The sequence below is a fragment of the Diorhabda carinulata genome, chromosome 8 (genome assembly GCF_026250575.1).
Source record: "Diorhabda carinulata isolate Delta chromosome 8, icDioCari1.1, whole genome shotgun sequence".
Lineage (NCBI taxonomy): Eukaryota > Metazoa > Arthropoda > Insecta > Coleoptera > Chrysomelidae > Diorhabda > Diorhabda carinulata.
The window spans coordinates 21,935,310-21,954,442 of NC_079467.1; the positions used below are offsets into that span (position 1 = coordinate 21,935,310).

Consider the following 19,133-nt stretch of genomic DNA (forward strand, 5'->3'; position numbering starts at 1 on the left):
ATGACCTAAACTATACTGACGCAACAGCGCGAAAATATCATAAATTTGAATTGAAACTCAAAATGTTGAAGTGATATTAACAGATATTCTGATATTCATATTATTTTGAGGTGTTTGATGTATCAAAGTCCAAACAAACGTCGCCAGACTAATTTTGATTAATTATAAGTATTCCAATAATGTAATCACCCAGATAGCCTGCCCAAGCATTGAAATAACTACAATGGTGTCTTCATGTGTAAGAAAGATAAAAGTACGTTGCTGGTTAAAATAGAAATCAGTACGAATCCTTGGAACAAAAGCCTTGGTTTTGTAAGATTGTTGTTGTTCAGGGCCAATCATCTACTTCGTATCCTTGATACATAAATAAGTATTAAACTTCAAAAAATGGAGAAAAATTAAACAACCTGATGGAATTTACTGAAAAAATACTAGAAGAGAAGTGATCCGATCACGTAGCAACAACAGTGATCCTGATTACTTTCCGAACACTCAAATAATAAGGTTAACATGATGATAGCTTCCGAAACCCCCTATAGATATACTATTGATCAAACTCAACATGTTTCTACAGTAACCCAAAATGATTCTTTAACCTATATTTAAACGTCACGTATCTCAGTGATTTTTAAAATCGAATTATCAAAAAAAAAACTCAGCTGATTTTAATTAGATTAGTTCCATTTTAAAAAATGGCTCCGACGTCTTCTCATTGTTTTCCATATAGACCTCATGATTATGTATACGGTAAGTCGAAATATTCGGTAATAGAATTACCCTTGCTCGAACAAATTTTTTTCGTAGATCCTATTTTCACCGTATCGGGACCAACGGATCATTACAAGGCAGCTATAGCAGCTAAAATGTCCGCTGCGAAGTTTGTAAGTAAAACGTAATAAAATTCAATCGATAATATTTTCAACATTCATAGAATTGCGAAAAGATAGTTATAATTTGTATAAGATCTACCAAAATACAAAATTTTACAGTTAACAACAATAATTTTAATAAAAGTCTTCAACATTTTCCAGCCTGTGTATATAAGGAACAAATCAATAGACAGATCTTCATTTTTCCACAATAGCCCGTTCCTTCTTCAATATATTTCCTCATCTTGGCTCTAGGTTGTCACTCCACCTCTTTAATTAGACATATATGTGGGTTCCATCGTTTCTTATGCTGTGATACCCATTCATTATTGCTATCTACGTGAACGTCTGATGTTCTCGGTCTAGAAGTCTTTTTGCCTGAGAATTTTCATTCCTGGGGTCTCCAAGAGTTGTTTTATTGTTGATGTTTCCGATGTATAGGTTATTATAGATCTGATTGTTGTATTGTGTCTTGTCTTTGGTGTTTGTTTCGCCACACTACGCTATGAAGACATCCCGGGACCTTATTTGCCCTAACTACTTGCTCTCTTACCTCTTCTTTTACGTCTTCATAAATGGTTATGTCAAATCAAGTATGTAGTAATATGGAAAACTCTGCCTCGCGTCTCATTGTTTCAGTTCAACATTCAAGAACATTCAGAAAAACGAAAGAATCCAAAAAAACGAATTTATTCCTCTTGGATTTTCCACACCGTATATTTTTTCAATCCTTGCCCTTATCATAAATATTAACAATTTCTAGATTTGTTTTCGTGTAATCGTCAGAGAAAGAGTTTTAGTTTGGGAGACAATATCAACAAAATTTTCAAGAATTTATTTATATAAATATATTTTCAAGCAGATTTATTTTCTTTTTCAAACAAAAAAATTGGTTTTCAAAAGCCACATATTTAAGAAAACGATCATTTGAAGCCGAGAAAACAAAAGAACTGAATTTTGACTTCATGAATGAATGATTCATTGGGTTTTTAGACGCAAACAGTTGTGGCCAGTTCTAACAATAAATTTAAAATGTAAAAAAATTTTCATTAACAACGTATCTAAAAAATATAACAAAAAAAAGCAGGTTTAAATAAAAAACAACTGGGATTTATATATTAAAGATCTGTGAAGCTGGGAAAGCAGGGATGGTTGAACGAGTAGGTAGAAAAGATCTGAATAAAAAGAAACTTATGTTCTAACATATACAATAAATTCTAAATTTACACAGCAGCAGTCTAGGTCTAGGACTAACGTACAACTAGAAATACGTCAACTTTGCGAGTTTTGTATGAAACTTTCATTCATCGAAATATTTTTTTCTTTGTTTTTAGCAAATATGTCCAATATTTCCAAACATGTTCTCGGATTTACCTACTCGACCTCGAATACAACTTGTTAAACGCAGGCAACGACCAATCGCTAAGTATGAAGAATGTTTGTCTATTGGTAAATCGAAAGATCGACATCTTTGTAGACCGCCAGATGTCCGCGGAATCGACAGGTACTTAATATGTATCTACGATATATGATGTCCAAAATGCCATCTAAACACACTTTACGTTTAACATAACTAACACATATTTTTGATTGTTATAGATCCAAATTTTTTGTTACCGTTATGAATTTTCCACCGAAAGATATCATCCCTTATCAAACCTCTCCTACTTTTACCATAGAAAGAATATCGAGAAAACGTAAACAATGGGAGAATCAAAAAACTAGAGACGTGGAAGTTGAGACTAAGTTTAGAGAATCTACGACGCAAACCGATCCATGGGAACCGCCATATAAGATAATTGGAAAAGGGGATCCGGAAATTTTGAAACTAGATTTCTTAAAATGGGGTTCGTATTTTCCATACAAAATTCAAAACTCAAAATTTGATTCCAATTTCATGTTAAGTAAATTAATTGTGTTTAGTAATTTGGGAAATGGAATGGTAACTGATTTCCTTTGAAATTTGATTTTCAAAAGACGCTATTATCTCTAAAAAATCTCATTTGTTGAAAAAAGATGCAAAATTGGATTCGACTTTTTCCTTTTTTCTCGTCTATGTTGACAGGACATCTAGAAGAATTTTTTAAGCAAAAAGAAAGGAAAAAAAAACATATATTAAGACTAATGTCAACCAGTTAAAAATTTTTGATAAACTTTCGAGAATTCAATTTCTCAAAAATCGATTCTAGTTCATTCTTTTCGCAATCCAATTATCAAATAAGTAATATTTCATACTGGTTCTTTTTTAGTTGATCGTTTTCACGTAGTCCTTTTACTTGTTTTTCCACTTTCTCGGCCAAAACAGCAGTCCATACAACAGTATGGCCTACGAGTGGAATTTGTATGAATCAGTCAACATATTTTATCCATGTATTGCCTAGACGTGCCATTTTGATAAAGGAAGAACCTTGAATGAAAAAGCGGAAAAATTTCCTATTCAAAATACGTCTGACGGATGATTATTTCAACCAATTTATTGTTGTTTATTGGAAACGAGTAGTCCAACCTACGGTGACGTCCAGGGTTCCCAACTTAGAGATTTTCCCGTCAAATTTAGGTGGATGAGATATTTTTAGGAAGTGAACAACAGAATCTGCTCAATGATGTTTTATTACTTTTAATGTCATTCATAATAGGGGGAATCCCTAGTAGTTGTAGGGATTTTAGTGGTTTTTGATAGAGGCTTTAGGGAGATAAATTATTGAGAGTTGGGAACACTGGTGACGTCCAAACATTGGTCGTATTCAGCGGACGATACCGTTGTGCATCTATTGTAAAATCCTAACGGAATCGAGCGCTTTTAACCAGAAACCGTTAAATTCGCTCTAACTCGTACAATTAATTTTCACTGTTCAAGGGAGGATACGATGTATTTATCTATATCTAAGCACTGTTTTAGATTATGAATAAAGACAACTTAGTGATATTGAAATTAACCTAACCGCCTTCTGTGACAAATAGTAACATCATTAATCATTGCTTTGTTAGTAAACTCATCAAGCTCGTCATTATAATGCATTCTATAGGGGTTGCCATTAAATAAAACTCTATTATGGTAATTGATTGTTGAAAATATAATAGAAAATGTTAATTCAATTCTTGATCATCTATAAAAATGTTGTCACGTTTTGTAGGCAGTGGCCTGCCGGCTGGAATGCGCGAGATCCAGTTAATCGAAAGAGCAAGAATGAAAGCAGCGTGGGAAAAAGAAATTAAACCAGACATTAGAAACGAAAATTCCTTGATTCAATTCAGAAATTACATGACCGCTTTAGAACTCGACGAATGGGCATTCAGGTAAGGATTTTGTTCAATGTTATTCGTTTGTTTATCAAATCTCTATGCTCGTTAATCATATTTTTATTGTTGCTTCAGTATGAAAAATATGTTTCATGCCAGATATATTTTTTATAGATAAAGTACCAGAATCACAACTGAATATTTGTTGTAAACTCACATTAAATAAACACATAAATTCAAAGATACTTTTCACTGTTTCAAAAGAGTGAGGTGCTTTGTACGACATAACAATTTAATAATTTCCTCCCAATGTCTTTATAAGAATCATCAGAAGACGCTTTTCAGTGTTGAAATGTTCTATATGACAATTTTTCAAAACTATTTTATTTTTATATTAAAAATTATTGTTACTCGTCTCTTCTTACGCTGAGTGAGGGTTTGGAATAATTGGAAATGTTGATGTTGTTCTTATAGAGAACAGGAAATCAACGAAGTTCAAGAATTACGTTTACAGCTTTTGGAAAATATGTTAAACGAACTACACGAAGTTTCTAAAAATAGAACGGAAATGAGAATGAAAAACTACATTGCCAAGAAAGAGGCCGAAAAAGAAGAGCAGATTCAAAAAATTCGAAAACAAACTGCTAGAGGTAAGTGATTTGAAAATTTGTACTACAAGGACGCCGACAAGAACGTGTCTCATCTCATTTTTTAACGTTAGCTTTATACACTTTGTCTCATATGTATAAATACGAAATATACACAATACATATAAAAAGATTGAGTTAATCGAAGGGATCAGAGCTGGCTAATAATTGTTGTAATGGAAGGTAAATTTGAATACATTCAAATATTTTTTTTTATATAGAATTGAGGAAACTTGAAACGAAACAAAGAGGTACACGAAGCAAATACCATTCAGTTAATATTGTCGACGAACATGTTGATAAAAAATCGGAGATTTATGCTCCATTAATTCGTCATGGTGAACATCCGAAACGTTGGCACTTCATAATCGACGAAAAACTCAAAAAATACAAAGCACAATTTATTGGTGAGTAATAATCTAAATATTGAATCAATATCACTTATTAGGGTTTTAGTAGTTTTTACCTTAGGATCTCAAATGGGAAGCCAAAGATTGTTACTGATATATTTTGAAAACAACCTACTCTTCTTTTCTCTTCTAAAAAATACAAAGTTTTATTCTGTTAAGAGAGAAGCTTTTTTATTTCTCATTGTTAATGATATATTTTGAGAGTATTTCACCCTCAGCATCTTTTTTCCAAAAAATAATGTTCATTATTTTATTATCTTAAATGTGAAGGATCATTTTTACCACACTTTAACTTACTTTGTTAGTTTTTAAATTTTTTTAAATCCTTATTAATCGATTCGCAAATATTTTTTCAGGTGTTGAGCATATAAGTACTTTACCAAAATGGCTGAATCAAGCAACGAAAATAGACAAACGTACATTACATTCCAACTGGCCTAAGAGACGTCTGTGTATAAGAGAAACTAAATGGACGGCTCCAGTTTTGAAACAATTACATGAAGAACTCAAAGGTAAAATAAACTATATATCGTGTCTATTATCAAAAATTCTATTATTCTAGATCTAAGGAAAGGTGACGACAAACGTTTTTCGACATTAAGAACAAGAGTAGACGCTTTCGTGGAAGCACCACATACACCGGAAGTAGAAGGTATTTCGGTAGAAGAAGAAGCCCAATATCAAGCTCTGGTCACACTACAAAGCATCATAAAAGGAAGAGCTGCTCAAATTATGGTATATATTTTATTTGAAATATTATTAATTATAATAATATTTTCCCTTTATATAGATATACGAAGGTAGAGATACTTGTAAAGAATTGATACAAGAACTTAAACATTCCAAAGGTTTGCTAAGAAAACAGAAAGAACTAAAGAAGAGGGAGAAATTCAGAGTTAAAGCTCAGCAACGGGATGAACTAATACAAATGAGAATGGTAAGCAGATTTTTATAGCATTCTGTCATTTTTCTACTGAACTCGACCAGCAATTGCACTATCTAACGCGTTTCGATAACTAAGTTAACATCTTCAAGGACCAAAGGTATTACTTGAAAATATTCTGATCTAGATAAGCGTTAAATATTATAGAATTGTCTGGAAAAGTTATTAACACGTTCGGTGTCGAAAGAAAGTTAAAAGTTGTTGTTGTCATTGATTTGAATAAATCTTGACATGGTCTTTGCAAATAGGAAACTTGCAGAATTACAAATATTGACAATTCATTTATTCTCATGATTCAAATGAATAACTTGAAATATAATTTTTAGAAACTTTATTTAACATAATTATATACTTGTTCACAATTGCTGATGAGATCTTCGTACTGTCACTCCTTGGAAACAGCTACTCATCGTTTTCTCTAAATTATCTAATCAAAAATATACTCGGAAGCCAGATTTGTGATAATTCATATTTTGAAATAAAAAATACAAAATACAAAGCTGGAAAGTAATTACTCGCAATATAAAACTGTTAGGTAATAAAGTTTTATTCGGAACGTATGATTTTTATTTTTTTGGCTAAATTTGATATGATTCATCGATTGTAGGTTTAGATAGATAATGAATTTCTACAATTTTGTTGTTGAAATAATTTTGTAACCACCTTGTTTTGGATAATCGTATTACCTAAAGCAGCCAAAGTTATACAATTCATTAGTCTTCCAATAATCCTGCATCCGTTTTATTTTTTTCATTTCCCATTTGAAGCCATAATCGTAGGAAAACCTTCATTGTTTGAATATCAACTGGCTTCCACTCAATAACCTTGATTTTTCTCTTAGACTTTTACTCAAAAACAAATATTCGATACACTCGTTGGTTGCAGAAAATTTACTACCAAAGAAATTATTATAAATTGAAAGTACTTGGGGTTATTGATTATTATTAATTAGGTAACGATGTATTTGCGAAACAGTTAGAATAGAAATTTTTGAAATGTGTCACAACAATGTCAAGGATTGGAAAGAACTAATTCGAGATTCAAATTATAATAAACTTGATATATGTAAAGTATAATATCTTAAAAGAGAAGCATTTTTCAACTCAATGGAGTTGAAGAACGGGCTCATCACATTCTCTGTCACCATCATTATGTGAATTCGAATACTCGCAGTACTCAGGCTCCTATTCTTGAAATGATTCACCATCCGAATGATTTACGAGGTATTCTAGTTCCTTTTCACTTAAAGCCCTACGATTAATCGATAGTTTACACTATTTTTTAAACATAGATGACGCTGGAATAATACAATAGATCCACCAATCCTTATTTTGCTCTATCTTAGTTATTCGGACTCCGAAAGCTTATACAGTCCCTGATCTCTGTAAATCTATAGTATTGCGTCATCGGCAGCGAACGTGTTAACGATTATCAGTCAAAAATTACCTACATCAAGTTTTCTATTAAACAGTTATATACCTATACTGCAAGATTTCTTGATTACAGGTGGAGAAATTGCAATGTTCTTTGGGTAAACTTCAAGGAGTCGTTGTGGGTTCTCTTCTCGACTTCCTTAATAAAGAATTAAGAAGATTACTGGAAGAACGCAAAGCTCATGCCATGTGTCTGTTAAACGAAAGAGAGAGATACGTACGCGAAGCAATAGAAGCTGGAAGAAGACAAAAAGAATTGAGAAGACGAAGAGAGCACGACGAAATGTTTAAGCAAATTGTAAAAATCACCCAAGAAAGCGTCGATCTTTATTTGAAAGATATTATTACAGAAGGAATGGACTTTGTTTCTCAAGAAAGTAGTACTGAGTACGTACAAAAACTGGCGAAACAAATAGAAAAAGAAACAGAGGACGCTTATGAAGAGTAAGTAAAATAAAAAATAATACAGCTCTGAACTTAACGTTTTTATTCACAGAGTAACAGAAAAATATTATAAATCGATCCTAACCTTAATTTTGTTATCAAAAAAGTCTAAAAAATTCCAAAGACAAATTTTTTTTCAACAATTGAACACTAATCAAGTAACACAAAGTATAGATAGGGGGCATTACGCTGAAGTAGTTGTGTTTGTAAGTGCTTTTTCATTTAAAATTAGACAAAAAACGTAAAAAAAATGAAGATTTTAAAACATGCAAAGTTAACAATATCTAATAGTAATAAAATTGCATCAGTCCATTTTATTAACAAAATTAATTAGTACTTACCAAATAATTTTTATTAAGATCGTGAATAACAAGCTGTTACTATTTACATTGTCGTTATTTCTGTTATTTAATTTTCTTAGAAGAAGAATTGGTGATACTTAACATACCGTTTACACCACACTAACACTCACAATTACACTATCTGACGTTTGAAAGCGAAATGTTCACCTTCAAACTATTTACAAGCTTACTATATACTGAAGTAAAATTTTTGAAAGTGGTCAATGAAACAAAAAAGTTTGGGAACCGATTATCTAGATGAACTTCACCGAATACATTATGAATAACAGTTTTATAACCATTTTCTTGAGGAGAAAATATTTAAACAATACGCTTTTGGAAAACCCCTGTAACATCATGATTATTCTACAACAATATAATTTTTCCTTCGTATGTTTTGTGGATTTCTCGATATACAGATAGTTGAGATTTTTATTAATTTTTTTCTCCAGACTCTTGTCAGTCGACGAAGAAGATGAAATAATAGCAAACTTAGTTCTCCATTTCGTATTACCAGAAGTCAACAAAAAAATTATACGCGAAAAAATTGCTCAACAACAGAAACAAAATTTAAAAACTATTCACAATGCTATTTATTCAAAATTAGAATCTTTGCCAAAACCAGGTTTGTTTTCATTCAAATTCTCAATCATTAGTAAAATATTTGTTTTATAATTCAGTAGATTTAATGGCCACGCTTTTTACCTTATTTACTTTTGTTCTTTATTGTAGCAATTACTGAAATGCAGCCTGATGAAATTGCAGCATCTATAATGGAAGATATTTTAACAAAACTTGATGAAAAAATAGAAGAAACGTCAATTAGCAACTTGAGTGATTACCAAACGTCTGACATTGGTGGAGATGACATTTCTGAGGTGAGTTCTATACTTTCAAATAAATTTCCATATATATAATAACACTATATGGACAGTTTCTATAAGTGGAAACTGTTCTAACTGCCGAAAACAGAATGACAACGATTTCTCTATCATCCAGTTCTAGCTCGGTTCTGCGCGTTCTCAAGCATGCGCAGTATAGATAAATTGTCTCGAACGATAGAGAAAATAAATATCGTCGACACCGTTACGTAGATATGTTTTTTTCCTTACCAACTGTCAATGTAGTAGTATTACATATATGGAAATACCATTAGATTGTATCTTCATGTGTTTAGAAAGAGTGAAGAGTGTTTAGAAAGCCAAAACAACTCCCCATAACAATCTACAATCTCAATGTGCAAAAACAAAAATAATTTTCTTTAATTTCTTATTTCTTAGAACTTTTTATATGTTTATGCTTCAAATGGTCTTGATTTAAAATCAGTTTCTTTTATAATTTTTAGTTTTATGTTATTACAAATTTCTCATAATTTATTTTGATTAAAGTATTATTGAAATACAACAATACAATACAAAACATAACCTTGTATATATACTACTGTACTTATTGTTCAAAGGACATTACTACCTATAAATCTAGCATTTCGAATGAATATTTCTATTCAAATTCCTTTTTAGGTATATAGAAAAGCAACTATAGTATCAGAGGCTATTTCTGAAAAAGATTATAAAGATCCCGTAGATTTATACATGTCTCATCTGATTGAACAGGAGGACGAGTTTGTAGAATTCAGTGTATTTTCAGAAGAACAAGGTGATTTCAATCTTAGAAAAGATGTTTTGGAAACCATTCCTGAAGCTGATAATGAAACTTCGTCTATTAAAGATTAGTTATTGAAGAATGATAAAGTGCATTCAATATAATGTCAAATACTATGAAATTAGAAATAAAACAACTAATTAATTTTATAACCACGAAACAATATATTGTTAATAGTAAAAAAATTGTAAGGTAATTAATACTTTATAACAAGTTAAAAGTTGAAACCTACAAATTTATTATATACTTATCCGCTAGGTAGATGAAGCTCTAATAATTAACCCACAAAAATCACATTTATACATTGTAAGTAACAGTATGTCACGAATTATTCTAAATAAACTAATGAAAATAATGTTAATATTTAACCAGCAAAATTATCTTTTTTTTATTCCTAGTTGTTATAACATCCATACTAAGATCTACTTGTAAACAAGGTAAAAATCTGGCAAACGAGAACACAACAATTCATAACAGAATAAACTTAACATGTTGAGAATTTCATATTTATCTAACAGACAAAAAATCACCAGGGGGTATATAATTTGGCACACATGAATATATTGCGTATTTCTTGTGGATGTGTCAAATGCGCATACTTTATTCAGAATATGTTCTAAACATACATTCCTCCACTAACGATTCATGAACATCCAAAATTATATTTTGAATTCAAAACTAGCTAGGATAATAAAATGTATGTAATTAACTGGCCAAAGGTTTATTCTTTATATTTGTAAGTACAATATCAACTACCACTTTTTTAAATAAAATTGCGTAGTAAATCACAGAGGTTAGAGTTTATTTTGTGGTAAATAACATGAAAAGGATGAATTTACATGTGCCCAATGATTTTCGCAAGACAAACTTCGCGAATTTAAATCAACAGTGACACTGTGGAAATATCCAAAAATAACACGCAGAGCACAAGTGATTATTACTAGACTTAGAATAGGGCATTGCAAATTTACGCACACTTATCTTTTCAATAATGACAATGCTCCTATATGTGATTCATGTCAAGAACACTTAACAGTGAAACATGTCCTGATCAATTGCACTAAGTTTGACACTTACCGGCTAAAATATAGACTACCCACAGACTTAAATATACTCTTAGGTGTAAAATGCCCAGTTGATAAATTGTTAGGATTCCTAAAGGACATTAATCTACTAAACAAAATCTAATATTGTATATTGTTGTATATTATTATACACTCCGCTAATCACCTTGGGTGGAAGCGGTTTAGCTTGAATAAAAAAAAAAATGATTTTCAAAATTTATAAAAATGTTCTGTTATCCATGTATAAAAAGATTAAATATTTCATATAACCACCGTTACAATACCTTGTGGATATAAAAACTGAAAATCTATGCAATGGGACCCAAAACAAAAAAGATAAATATATTAAAATGAAATACAAATTAAAAAATGGATCACCGAATAGGGGAGGTCAATATTTCTCATATAATAAATCATAAATAAAGACAAAAGTTTAATACTTTATTTTCCCATATAATAAATCATAAAATAAAAGACAATAAGTGCAATACTTTAATAAAAGTTAATTCTTTCTCATTCAGATTAATACTGATAAAAAGATAACACAACACATGAAGAGTTTAAGCTTCTTTTATTATCTTTCTTATAAACTACATATATGAAAACATAAATAAATTACATAATATTACCCAGTCTTTTGTAATCAATTTTTTCTAACTGTACTAAAGGTCGTAGCTGTTCAGCAAATATTCTCATATCTTCACCAATAGCATCTTGTCCAGATGGTGCCAAAACAGAAAGTTCAACCAAGTAACTTTGAGAAATAGGTTCAACACTTTCACCAGGCTTACTTCCACCCATTTTAAAAATTTTAGAAACTGTAATTTTCATTCTACCTTTCCTGAACATATATCCTCTAGCAATATATTCAAAATCAAGTCTACAACCAAGTTCAGTTAAAAAGTCTATTATTGTAGAACTGCAAGCCATGTCAATACTTGATCTAACTACTGTTGGTCTATTTTTATCTCCTAACTCTTGCTGTCCAATATATCGTAATTGAAATGGTGTATCGTTTACATCTAATGCTCGACGAACTCTTAGGGAAAATACGGACATTGGCATCGCGTTGGTACCTCCTGTATTTATTCGTAAGGAAAAACATAGTTCGTGATCATGAAATGTCTCCGGGCCACTATCAACGTTGTCACATAAACCCCTTAAACGATGTAATAGAACTTCAACATATTGATCCAGCACTGAACCCTGTAAAAGGTACTCTTGATTTGGAATTATGTTACACTTCAAAGCCGCACTAAGAGAATCCATAGCATTTCCGGGAGTTGACATGATTATTGTAAAATAGTTGCACGGTTTCAGTAAATAATATTTAAATTTTCACATTAAAAACTATGAAAATAAACTTTCATCACTGTGGTTTAATTCTTCTTCTTATTACTATATAACCTCTGGTCTGGCTAGATATACGTATTATTATCTTTCTATAAGGTCTGGAAACATTTTTCCTCAACCATATTACTAGATAAAAGTGATGAGATCTTCTTTTTCTAAAGATAACACACATAATATACCCTCAGATTGGTATTGTTCTGTGGATAAGCCTTGGAACATCGAGTACCATTTCATTATTTCAAGGGACAAACCCATACACAAGTTGTACCAACATAACAGAAAAAAAGCCGGTAAATTCATAGAATGCATATGAATATAACCTATTTTATTTTCAAAATATACAATTTTACAAACAAGAAATGAACGGATATTTGTTTAGTTGTGAAAAAAATAATGATATGTGTCTCTATGGTGATTTTAGGTCATATTTTGAAAATATTGACGTTCAAAAACAGGAAGTAAACATGTATATTGGAAATAATGTTTATCACTTAGAAGGAATTGTAGAGGAAATTGATGTTATTGTTGGATTAGTGCAAAGAGAATGGTTTTTATTTCAAGAAATTGCATTGCACGATGTTATTTTTAATACAGAAGAAATATTTTATGCAAGAGAATTCATTAACAAAGCTTTAACTGGTATTAAACAATCACTACAAATATGTAATTTTCCTAATAGAAAAGACCGCTACAAGAAAAAAGTATTTGAAGAAATAAAATGTATTGTTAATAGTGTTATTCACATCAATCGTTTGCATGACGATTTTGTAGTAAAATTGTCTTCGTGGAAAGATAATGATGCAAAAAATCCGGTATATCAATATTTCCACACATTTTTAGAAATACAGTATTACATACTATTTTTAAATTACATTTGTGAACCACCTGATTGTGTCATGGACGAGTTTATTGAAGTTATAATGAACAATTTTATACAATTAAGTAAAAAGAATTATCAGAGACAAACTGGCAAAGTTTTTGTTTGCCATTGTGTAAAAAATTTCTGGTTGTTACTTCAGTTTTACTTGGAGAAAAGCAAAGATGGAGAACAATTTTGGAAGATTTTCAACAAAATATTGGAACAAGAAGATTCTGTATTTTCTCTTTGGATCCTAGTAGAAATATCAAAATTACATTTAAAAAATGAATCTCTTTTAGATGAAGGAAATTTATGTCATAGGATAAGACCAAATTATGATTTATTGCTGAACAAATTGAAAAATTTACTCTTAGATGCTGACTCTGATATGTTGCTGAATGTTTTTAAAATTTTGACTCCCTTATTAACAGATTATTGGTTAAAACATGCCAGAATTGATATATATCAAATTATTTGGGATTTTTATAGCAAGAAGTTGAACATATCAAATAAAAACTATTCAAATTTAAGTGCATTGGAAATAAAGGCATCCATAAATAATATAATTTCCTCTCCAGATGAATGCAAAGAAGATTTTGAAATATTTTTAGGTATTTTGAATTGTCATTTAAGAGAATACCCCAGTCATTGGGGGAAAATGAAGGGGAGAATATATTCCCAATTAGGACCCCACAAATTAAAAGAATTGAATCACATTGGAATAGTGCATGTTATGTTTTTATTTGCTAGTTTAAGTAATTTGAATTATGAAGAACTATTGAAGAAAATTGTATCCTTTTTGGAAGCTATATCACAAGAAAAAAGGAATGATCCTTTGATTTGGAATGTTTTCACAGCCTTTGTGAGTTATTTTCATTTATCTCAAACGATAAGCTATATAAAATATATACATATAAAAATAGTCATTTTGGGTTCATTAATATTATTGTTTTGGAAAATAATTGGGTCTACTGAAAACTTAGAAAATAATATCTCATATTCTGCATTTTTTCTGTTTGATTACAAAAGAGTTTAAAATTATTTTAACCTTTGTATAATATTTTTGAACAACTACATCTAGAATAAAAAAGGCTTTTATTTGGCGTCCAATCGAGTAGAATATGAACTATATCAAAATGTTTTGACTTGTAAAAGATATGTTTTAGAATATTGAACCAACTTATTACAATCTACCAGTGTATCAATAGAAATAAATTTTAATATTCTACTAAATTACCACTCCACTTGACTAAACAATAGTGGTAATGAATTATTTTTTTAAAAGCTTGGAGAATACTCAGAGTCCCAACGTTTGACATACTTTTTCTTCATCCTATTGAATCCTTATGGATTCTGTAGGTAGGATCTACATCTTTCTAACTGAAGTTGCTGCAACTATTCTTACTGTCATTATTTCTGCCCACCCTTTTTTGTGGAATGAAGATAATGGGAGTACTTTTATTGTAAATGTCTAGTCTAGTGCAAATAGTTAGAATGTGCAAGAAATTGTATTTGGCTCAAAGACAATATCAAGCGGATTAAGTGAAATATGATTCAAAATTAAAACAGAATGTTCTAAGACCTGTTGTTTACACAAAAATCTACAGTTTCAGCAAAAATTAAATCTCTTTCTTGACATTGAATAATCAAGTGAAGTGACAGAGCATCAGTTTATCTTGAAAATATTTTTTTGGGTTGTTTTAAATAAAATGTTTATTGTCATAACTTTGAAGCAGCTACAAATATTGCATAATGCAAGTAAAAAAATAAATGAAAAATATATTTACATATTGTTTACCCGAAAGAGATGGAATTTTTTATAATTTATTACGTTTAATTGAAATTTTCACTGGCAGATTGTAATTACATGTCCAAGAAATAGTTTCCAATAACATGAATTATTATATGCAACACTATTCTCAAAATATGTATTTGTTTTTTAATTTTAGATTTTTATGCAAGTACAGCGAGGCTTAAGTATAGAGAAAACATCACCATTACTTCTAACTTGGATTCAAGAAGCATCACTGGACAATAAGAAATTCCACTTAATAAAAACATTTATAACCAACTTCGAACACATTTTAAACATTAGCATTCATATGAATTTGCATCAGTGGATTTTATTAAACACCTGGTTAATAAAATATCTATCCTCATGTTACTATGCTGATATGACAAATGCGTTGGAAACTTTGCTATACACTTTGGGGAAAGTTGAAAGTCCGGATTCTTGGTCAGTCTGGTGTTCTTCTTTTCAAAATTATGTTTATCCAATGTTAAAACAAATTTCTCCTAGCCACAACGCTCCAGGAACCGTAGGAACAATTGCTGGAAAATTGTATTTTCTCATTCCACATTTATCTTCGGAAATTTTCAATTACTTCACCAATGATAACATATCTTCACAGATAGCATCACATTTTTTAACTATAGTTTTGGCAGAGTATCCCAGCAGTTGTATATTAAATAACCTTCAAGAAGCTTCTGTAATTCAATGCTGGATGAAAATATGTCTTTTGAATACACAATCTTCAACCAAGTTAACAAGCATTGTCACAAAATTAGATCACTTTCCCACTCTTCTAAAATCGCATATAAACTCTTCAGAAGATTCATTAAGAGGTTTTATTGAATATTTAGGTAGTGATATAAAAAGTCATATACAATCGAATTCAATTAATAAATTATGCGAATTATGTTTTGGGAGCATTGATAAATGGTTACCGCAATATTTAAATCATCCTGAAAACGAGTCTGTAGTTTTTAGGATATACATTTCTCTATCATTAGCATTTTTACATTGTGGGTCCCTTCTTTATAACCGAAATAGAAGCTCCAGTCCTTTAACCAAATTAATGCATTGTTTATTATTTCCTTCCGATTTTTTATTAGGAAAAACACCTCATGAATATGTTATAAATTCCATTAAAAAAACATGGCATTTATTTTATGAAGCGTTAGTGAAGTTAAAAACTGATTCTGATGTATTCCTAGAAAGGAGTTTAAGAGATTTGATTACAAAGTACATACCCTATTTTCCTACTACTGATTCGCCTATAGTAAAATGTCTCGAAAATGATATAACAGCTGAAACAGTATTGGAAAAAATTTGCAATTGCTACTTCAAACACCCAGTCAAAGAACGCGATAATAATTTATCAAAAGTAATAAAAATCTTGAACGACACTATCCAAAGTACTACTTCTGTTCCACTATTAAAACTGATAATCACTAAAACTTTGTGTGGACTCTTTGAATTGGTCATATTCCATCCACAAAGAAGCCTAGCAATTAATCTTATTAAAACAATCATTCAATCTCCTCTTTATCCTCATGTGAAGCTGGAATTTAGTACTTGTGTTATAAGTACTACAGAGAAACATTTAAATTTTAACGCTATAAACTATTTTCAGTTGATGTATATTTTAGCGAAATTTATACCTACCGATGTTAAAGATGTGTTGAAAGAAATTGGTCAACAGGTAGCAAATGTAGAAAGGTTAAGAGGTGTTGGTTATGATATTAATCTTAGATCTCAATTAGAAAAGTTGGAAAATGCTGTAAATATAACATAAGTCAATCAATTTTATTAATTGTGTAAATATTTGATGAAAAGATTATGTAAATAAATTTATTTTAATAAGTATTGTTGTATAAATAAATAACCTGGACCTTTGTAGACAACTTTTGAGGATTATGAAATGTAAATCATTTATGTAAAATTAACTTAAATAAATGAAACATAAACTCCGACATCCTTAAACATTAATTTACGCATTAAAATTAAATGTCGTACTTATTTATTAAAGTCAAAAGATATTTTATTAAATTTTAATAGCAAAAAAATCTTAGATTAGGCACAATAAAAAAACTAAGTTTACACTGGTTTATAATCTAATTTACTCTCAAGTTTCTTGTTATCTGCTACTTTTCTAACTGCTTTCATGAAGTCTTCTTGTATAACATATTCTCTTTCAGCTCTTATTGCAAACAAACCTGCTTCAGTACAAACATTTCTGTAACAAAAAAACTTTAAATAAAAATCATTTTGAATGTTATTGTAGACATTCAAAATGTATACCATAGAATAAAGTCTATCGGAAATATACAATATTAGGTCATCTAAATAACTTTGATGGATAATTACAACTGGCAACTTTAAACAAGATTATTTATGAAACTGTGGCCTTTTAGCAATTTTTTACAATAACCACATGAAAAAAATCTTATTCATTTGTTTTTTGAGTATATCATGAACGATTGTTGAGTTCATGTTTAACTTTACCTCAAATCAGCACCATTAAATGTATCAGATAATTTAACTATAGCTTCATAATCAATTTCACCATGCTTGGCAATAGGAAGGGCATGAATTTTCAAAATCTCAAGACGTGCTTGCTCATTTGGCAATGGAATTTCTATTTTTCTATCCAACCTGCCAGGACGTAATAAAGCAGGATCCAATGTATCAGGTCTGTTGGTTGCCATAATCATTTTCACCTGAAAATTTAAAAATGGTTGTATTAAATTTTTTGTATACACAAAAATAAAATTAGTAATAATACCTGCCCCAGAGAATCAAAACCGTCCATTTGATTCAATAATTCCATGAGTGTTCTTTGAATTTCTCTATCAGCTGAAGTACCTTCTGAAAATCTTCGCCCACCTAACAAATATCAGTGTTATTAAAATCACAGAATATGCAATAAAAATAATTATCAAATTACCAATGGCATCAATTTCATCCATAAATATTATACAAGGCTGATGGTCTTTTGCATAATTAAACATTTCCCTGATAAGTCTTGCAGATTCCCCAATATATTTGTCAACTATAGCACTAGAAACCACTTTCAGGAAATTTGCATCTAACTGAGATGCTACAGCTCGAGCTAATAATGTCTTTCCAGTACCAGGAGGTCCATACAACAAACAACCTGAAATGTATGAACTAAAAATTATCTAAATCTTCTAATATAAAAACTATTAACCTTTTGGCGGTGTTATTCCAACTCTCATAAACAGTTCAGGATTCAGTAAAGGTAATTCAATCACCTCCCTCAATTCCCTGATTTGTTCAGATAAACCACCGATAGCAGCATAAGTAACATCACCTGGATCTTCATGACTCATATTGTACACCAAAGGATCTACCTCTCTAGGTAGGTATCTCATGATGGTCAATGTAGTCATATCTAGTGCAACTCTTGTACCTGCTTTCAATTTTGATTTATCTAATTGACGACGACATCCGACTACATATCTAGGGCCATTAGTAGCTTTGACAATAACTGAAGAAATGAAAATTATCTTTTTGTCAAAAATTAGGTTTTCACCTACTTACATTTTTCTTCAGTTAGTTGTTTCAATACTTCTCCAACAATTTGGCCCATGCTCTGCAAAGCTTTGAGATCGTTTTCTGATTTATCATATTGTTTTGTCAAATCTTTTAGCTGTTCTCGCACTAAAATGAAAAAGAAACACGTTATAAAAGAAAAGTAATTGCTGTGAAACAATTCTTACTTTCTTTCAACCTAGACTCAACTTCTTTGTGTTCTAATAGTTTTTTCCGGTATTCTTGAAGACTTTTCTCACGTTCAGCATCCATTTGAGTCATTTTGTTTGATTATTTAATGAAATAAACTGAAAATAAGTTAGGGATGACTAGCCGTATTTCTGTTTTGCCTTTTGACAGATGTGACGTTGAGTTTTACGCTCTTTCAATCGAATTATGAGCCATAGACTAAGTAACACAATTGACACGAAATAAAAACCGAGGAAAAAAAATTCACCAATTAATGGAACTTTTTGTTTTAAACCAGAAGCAATTATTTTGTCATTTGTTTTAAGTATTGAAATTCACTG

General features: G+C 30.4%; 4 protein-coding genes across 5 annotated transcripts; 2 read left to right on the plus strand and 2 right to left on the minus strand.

The window, feature by feature from the left end:
* Positions 1-527: 527 nt before the first annotated feature.
* LOC130897157 (cilia- and flagella-associated protein 91-like) lies at positions 528-10,366 on the plus strand. 2 transcript variants are annotated; one of them, XM_057805825.1, is made up of 14 exons: positions 528-747; positions 805-881; positions 2,204-2,373; positions 2,469-2,716; positions 4,004-4,166; positions 4,584-4,759; positions 4,978-5,163; positions 5,523-5,678; positions 5,729-5,901; positions 5,957-6,103; positions 7,616-7,986; positions 8,780-8,952; positions 9,060-9,205; positions 9,848-10,366. In XM_057805825.1, exons 1-14 carry the CDS (start codon positions 693-695, stop codon positions 10,058-10,060), a joined length of 2,454 nt encoding a protein of 817 aa, XP_057661808.1. In that variant the 5' UTR covers positions 528-692; the 3' UTR covers positions 10,061-10,366. The 2 variants fall into 2 exon arrangements, with proteins under 2 accessions (XP_057661808.1, XP_057661809.1); XM_057805826.1 differs by lacking the exons at positions 528-747; positions 805-881 and having other exon boundaries at positions 2,339-2,373; positions 2,549-2,716.
* A 1,147-nt stretch (positions 10,367-11,513) lies between these two features.
* On the minus strand, positions 11,514-12,478 carry LOC130897161 (mediator of RNA polymerase II transcription subunit 18). Its single transcript, XM_057805828.1, has one exon. It carries the CDS (start codon positions 12,341-12,343, stop codon positions 11,669-11,671), a length of 675 nt encoding a protein of 224 aa, XP_057661811.1. The 5' UTR covers positions 12,344-12,478; the 3' UTR covers positions 11,514-11,668.
* A 164-nt stretch (positions 12,479-12,642) lies between these two features.
* Positions 12,643-16,912, plus strand: LOC130897225 (protein MMS22-like). The gene is made up of 2 exons (XM_057805978.1): positions 12,643-14,127; positions 15,215-16,912. Exons 1-2 carry the CDS (start codon positions 12,766-12,768, stop codon positions 16,841-16,843), a joined length of 2,991 nt encoding a protein of 996 aa, XP_057661961.1. The 5' UTR covers positions 12,643-12,765; the 3' UTR covers positions 16,844-16,912.
* Positions 16,913-17,064: 152 nt separating this feature from the next.
* Positions 17,065-19,038, minus strand: LOC130897226 (26S proteasome regulatory subunit 10B). Its single transcript, XM_057805979.1, has 7 exons — positions 18,792-19,038; positions 18,613-18,732; positions 18,260-18,559; positions 17,996-18,205; positions 17,834-17,934; positions 17,554-17,768; positions 17,065-17,284 (listed from the first exon to the last, which is right to left on the minus strand). The coding sequence occupies exons 1-7, from the start codon at positions 18,883-18,885 to the stop codon at positions 17,146-17,148; spliced, it is 1,179 nt and encodes a 392-aa protein (XP_057661962.1). The 5' UTR covers positions 18,886-19,038; the 3' UTR covers positions 17,065-17,145.
* Between the last annotated feature and the right edge of the window lie 95 nt (positions 19,039-19,133).

Coding starts and splice junctions, on each gene's coding strand:
- LOC130897157 (XM_057805825.1), top strand. CDS start 693: ATGGCTCCGACGTCTTCTCATTGTTTTCCATATAGACCTCATGATTAT. Junction 2,374..2,468: donor GATGTCCGCGGAATCGACAG/GTACTTAATATG, acceptor TGATTGTTATAG/ATCCAAATTTTTTGTTACCG. Junction 5,902..5,956: donor GAAGAGCTGCTCAAATTATG/GTATATATTTTA, acceptor CCCTTTATATAG/ATATACGAAGGTAGAGATAC.
- LOC130897161 (XM_057805828.1), bottom strand. CDS start 12,343: ATGTCAACTCCCGGAAATGCTATGGATTCTCTTAGTGCGGCTTTGAAG.
- LOC130897225 (XM_057805978.1), top strand. CDS start 12,766: ATGAACGGATATTTGTTTAGTTGTGAAAAAAATAATGATATGTGTCTC. Junction 14,128..15,214: donor GGAATGTTTTCACAGCCTTT/GTGAGTTATTTT, acceptor TTTTAATTTTAG/ATTTTTATGCAAGTACAGCG.
- LOC130897226 (XM_057805979.1), bottom strand. CDS start 18,885: ATGACTCAAATGGATGCTGAACGTGAGAAAAGTCTTCAAGAATACCGG. Junction 18,560..18,612: donor ACAACTAACTGAAGAAAAAT/GTAAGTAGGTGA, acceptor TCATTTCTTCAG/TTATTGTCAAAGCTACTAAT. Junction 17,935..17,995: donor GGATGAAATTGATGCCATTG/GTAATTTGATAA, acceptor GATATTTGTTAG/GTGGGCGAAGATTTTCAGAA.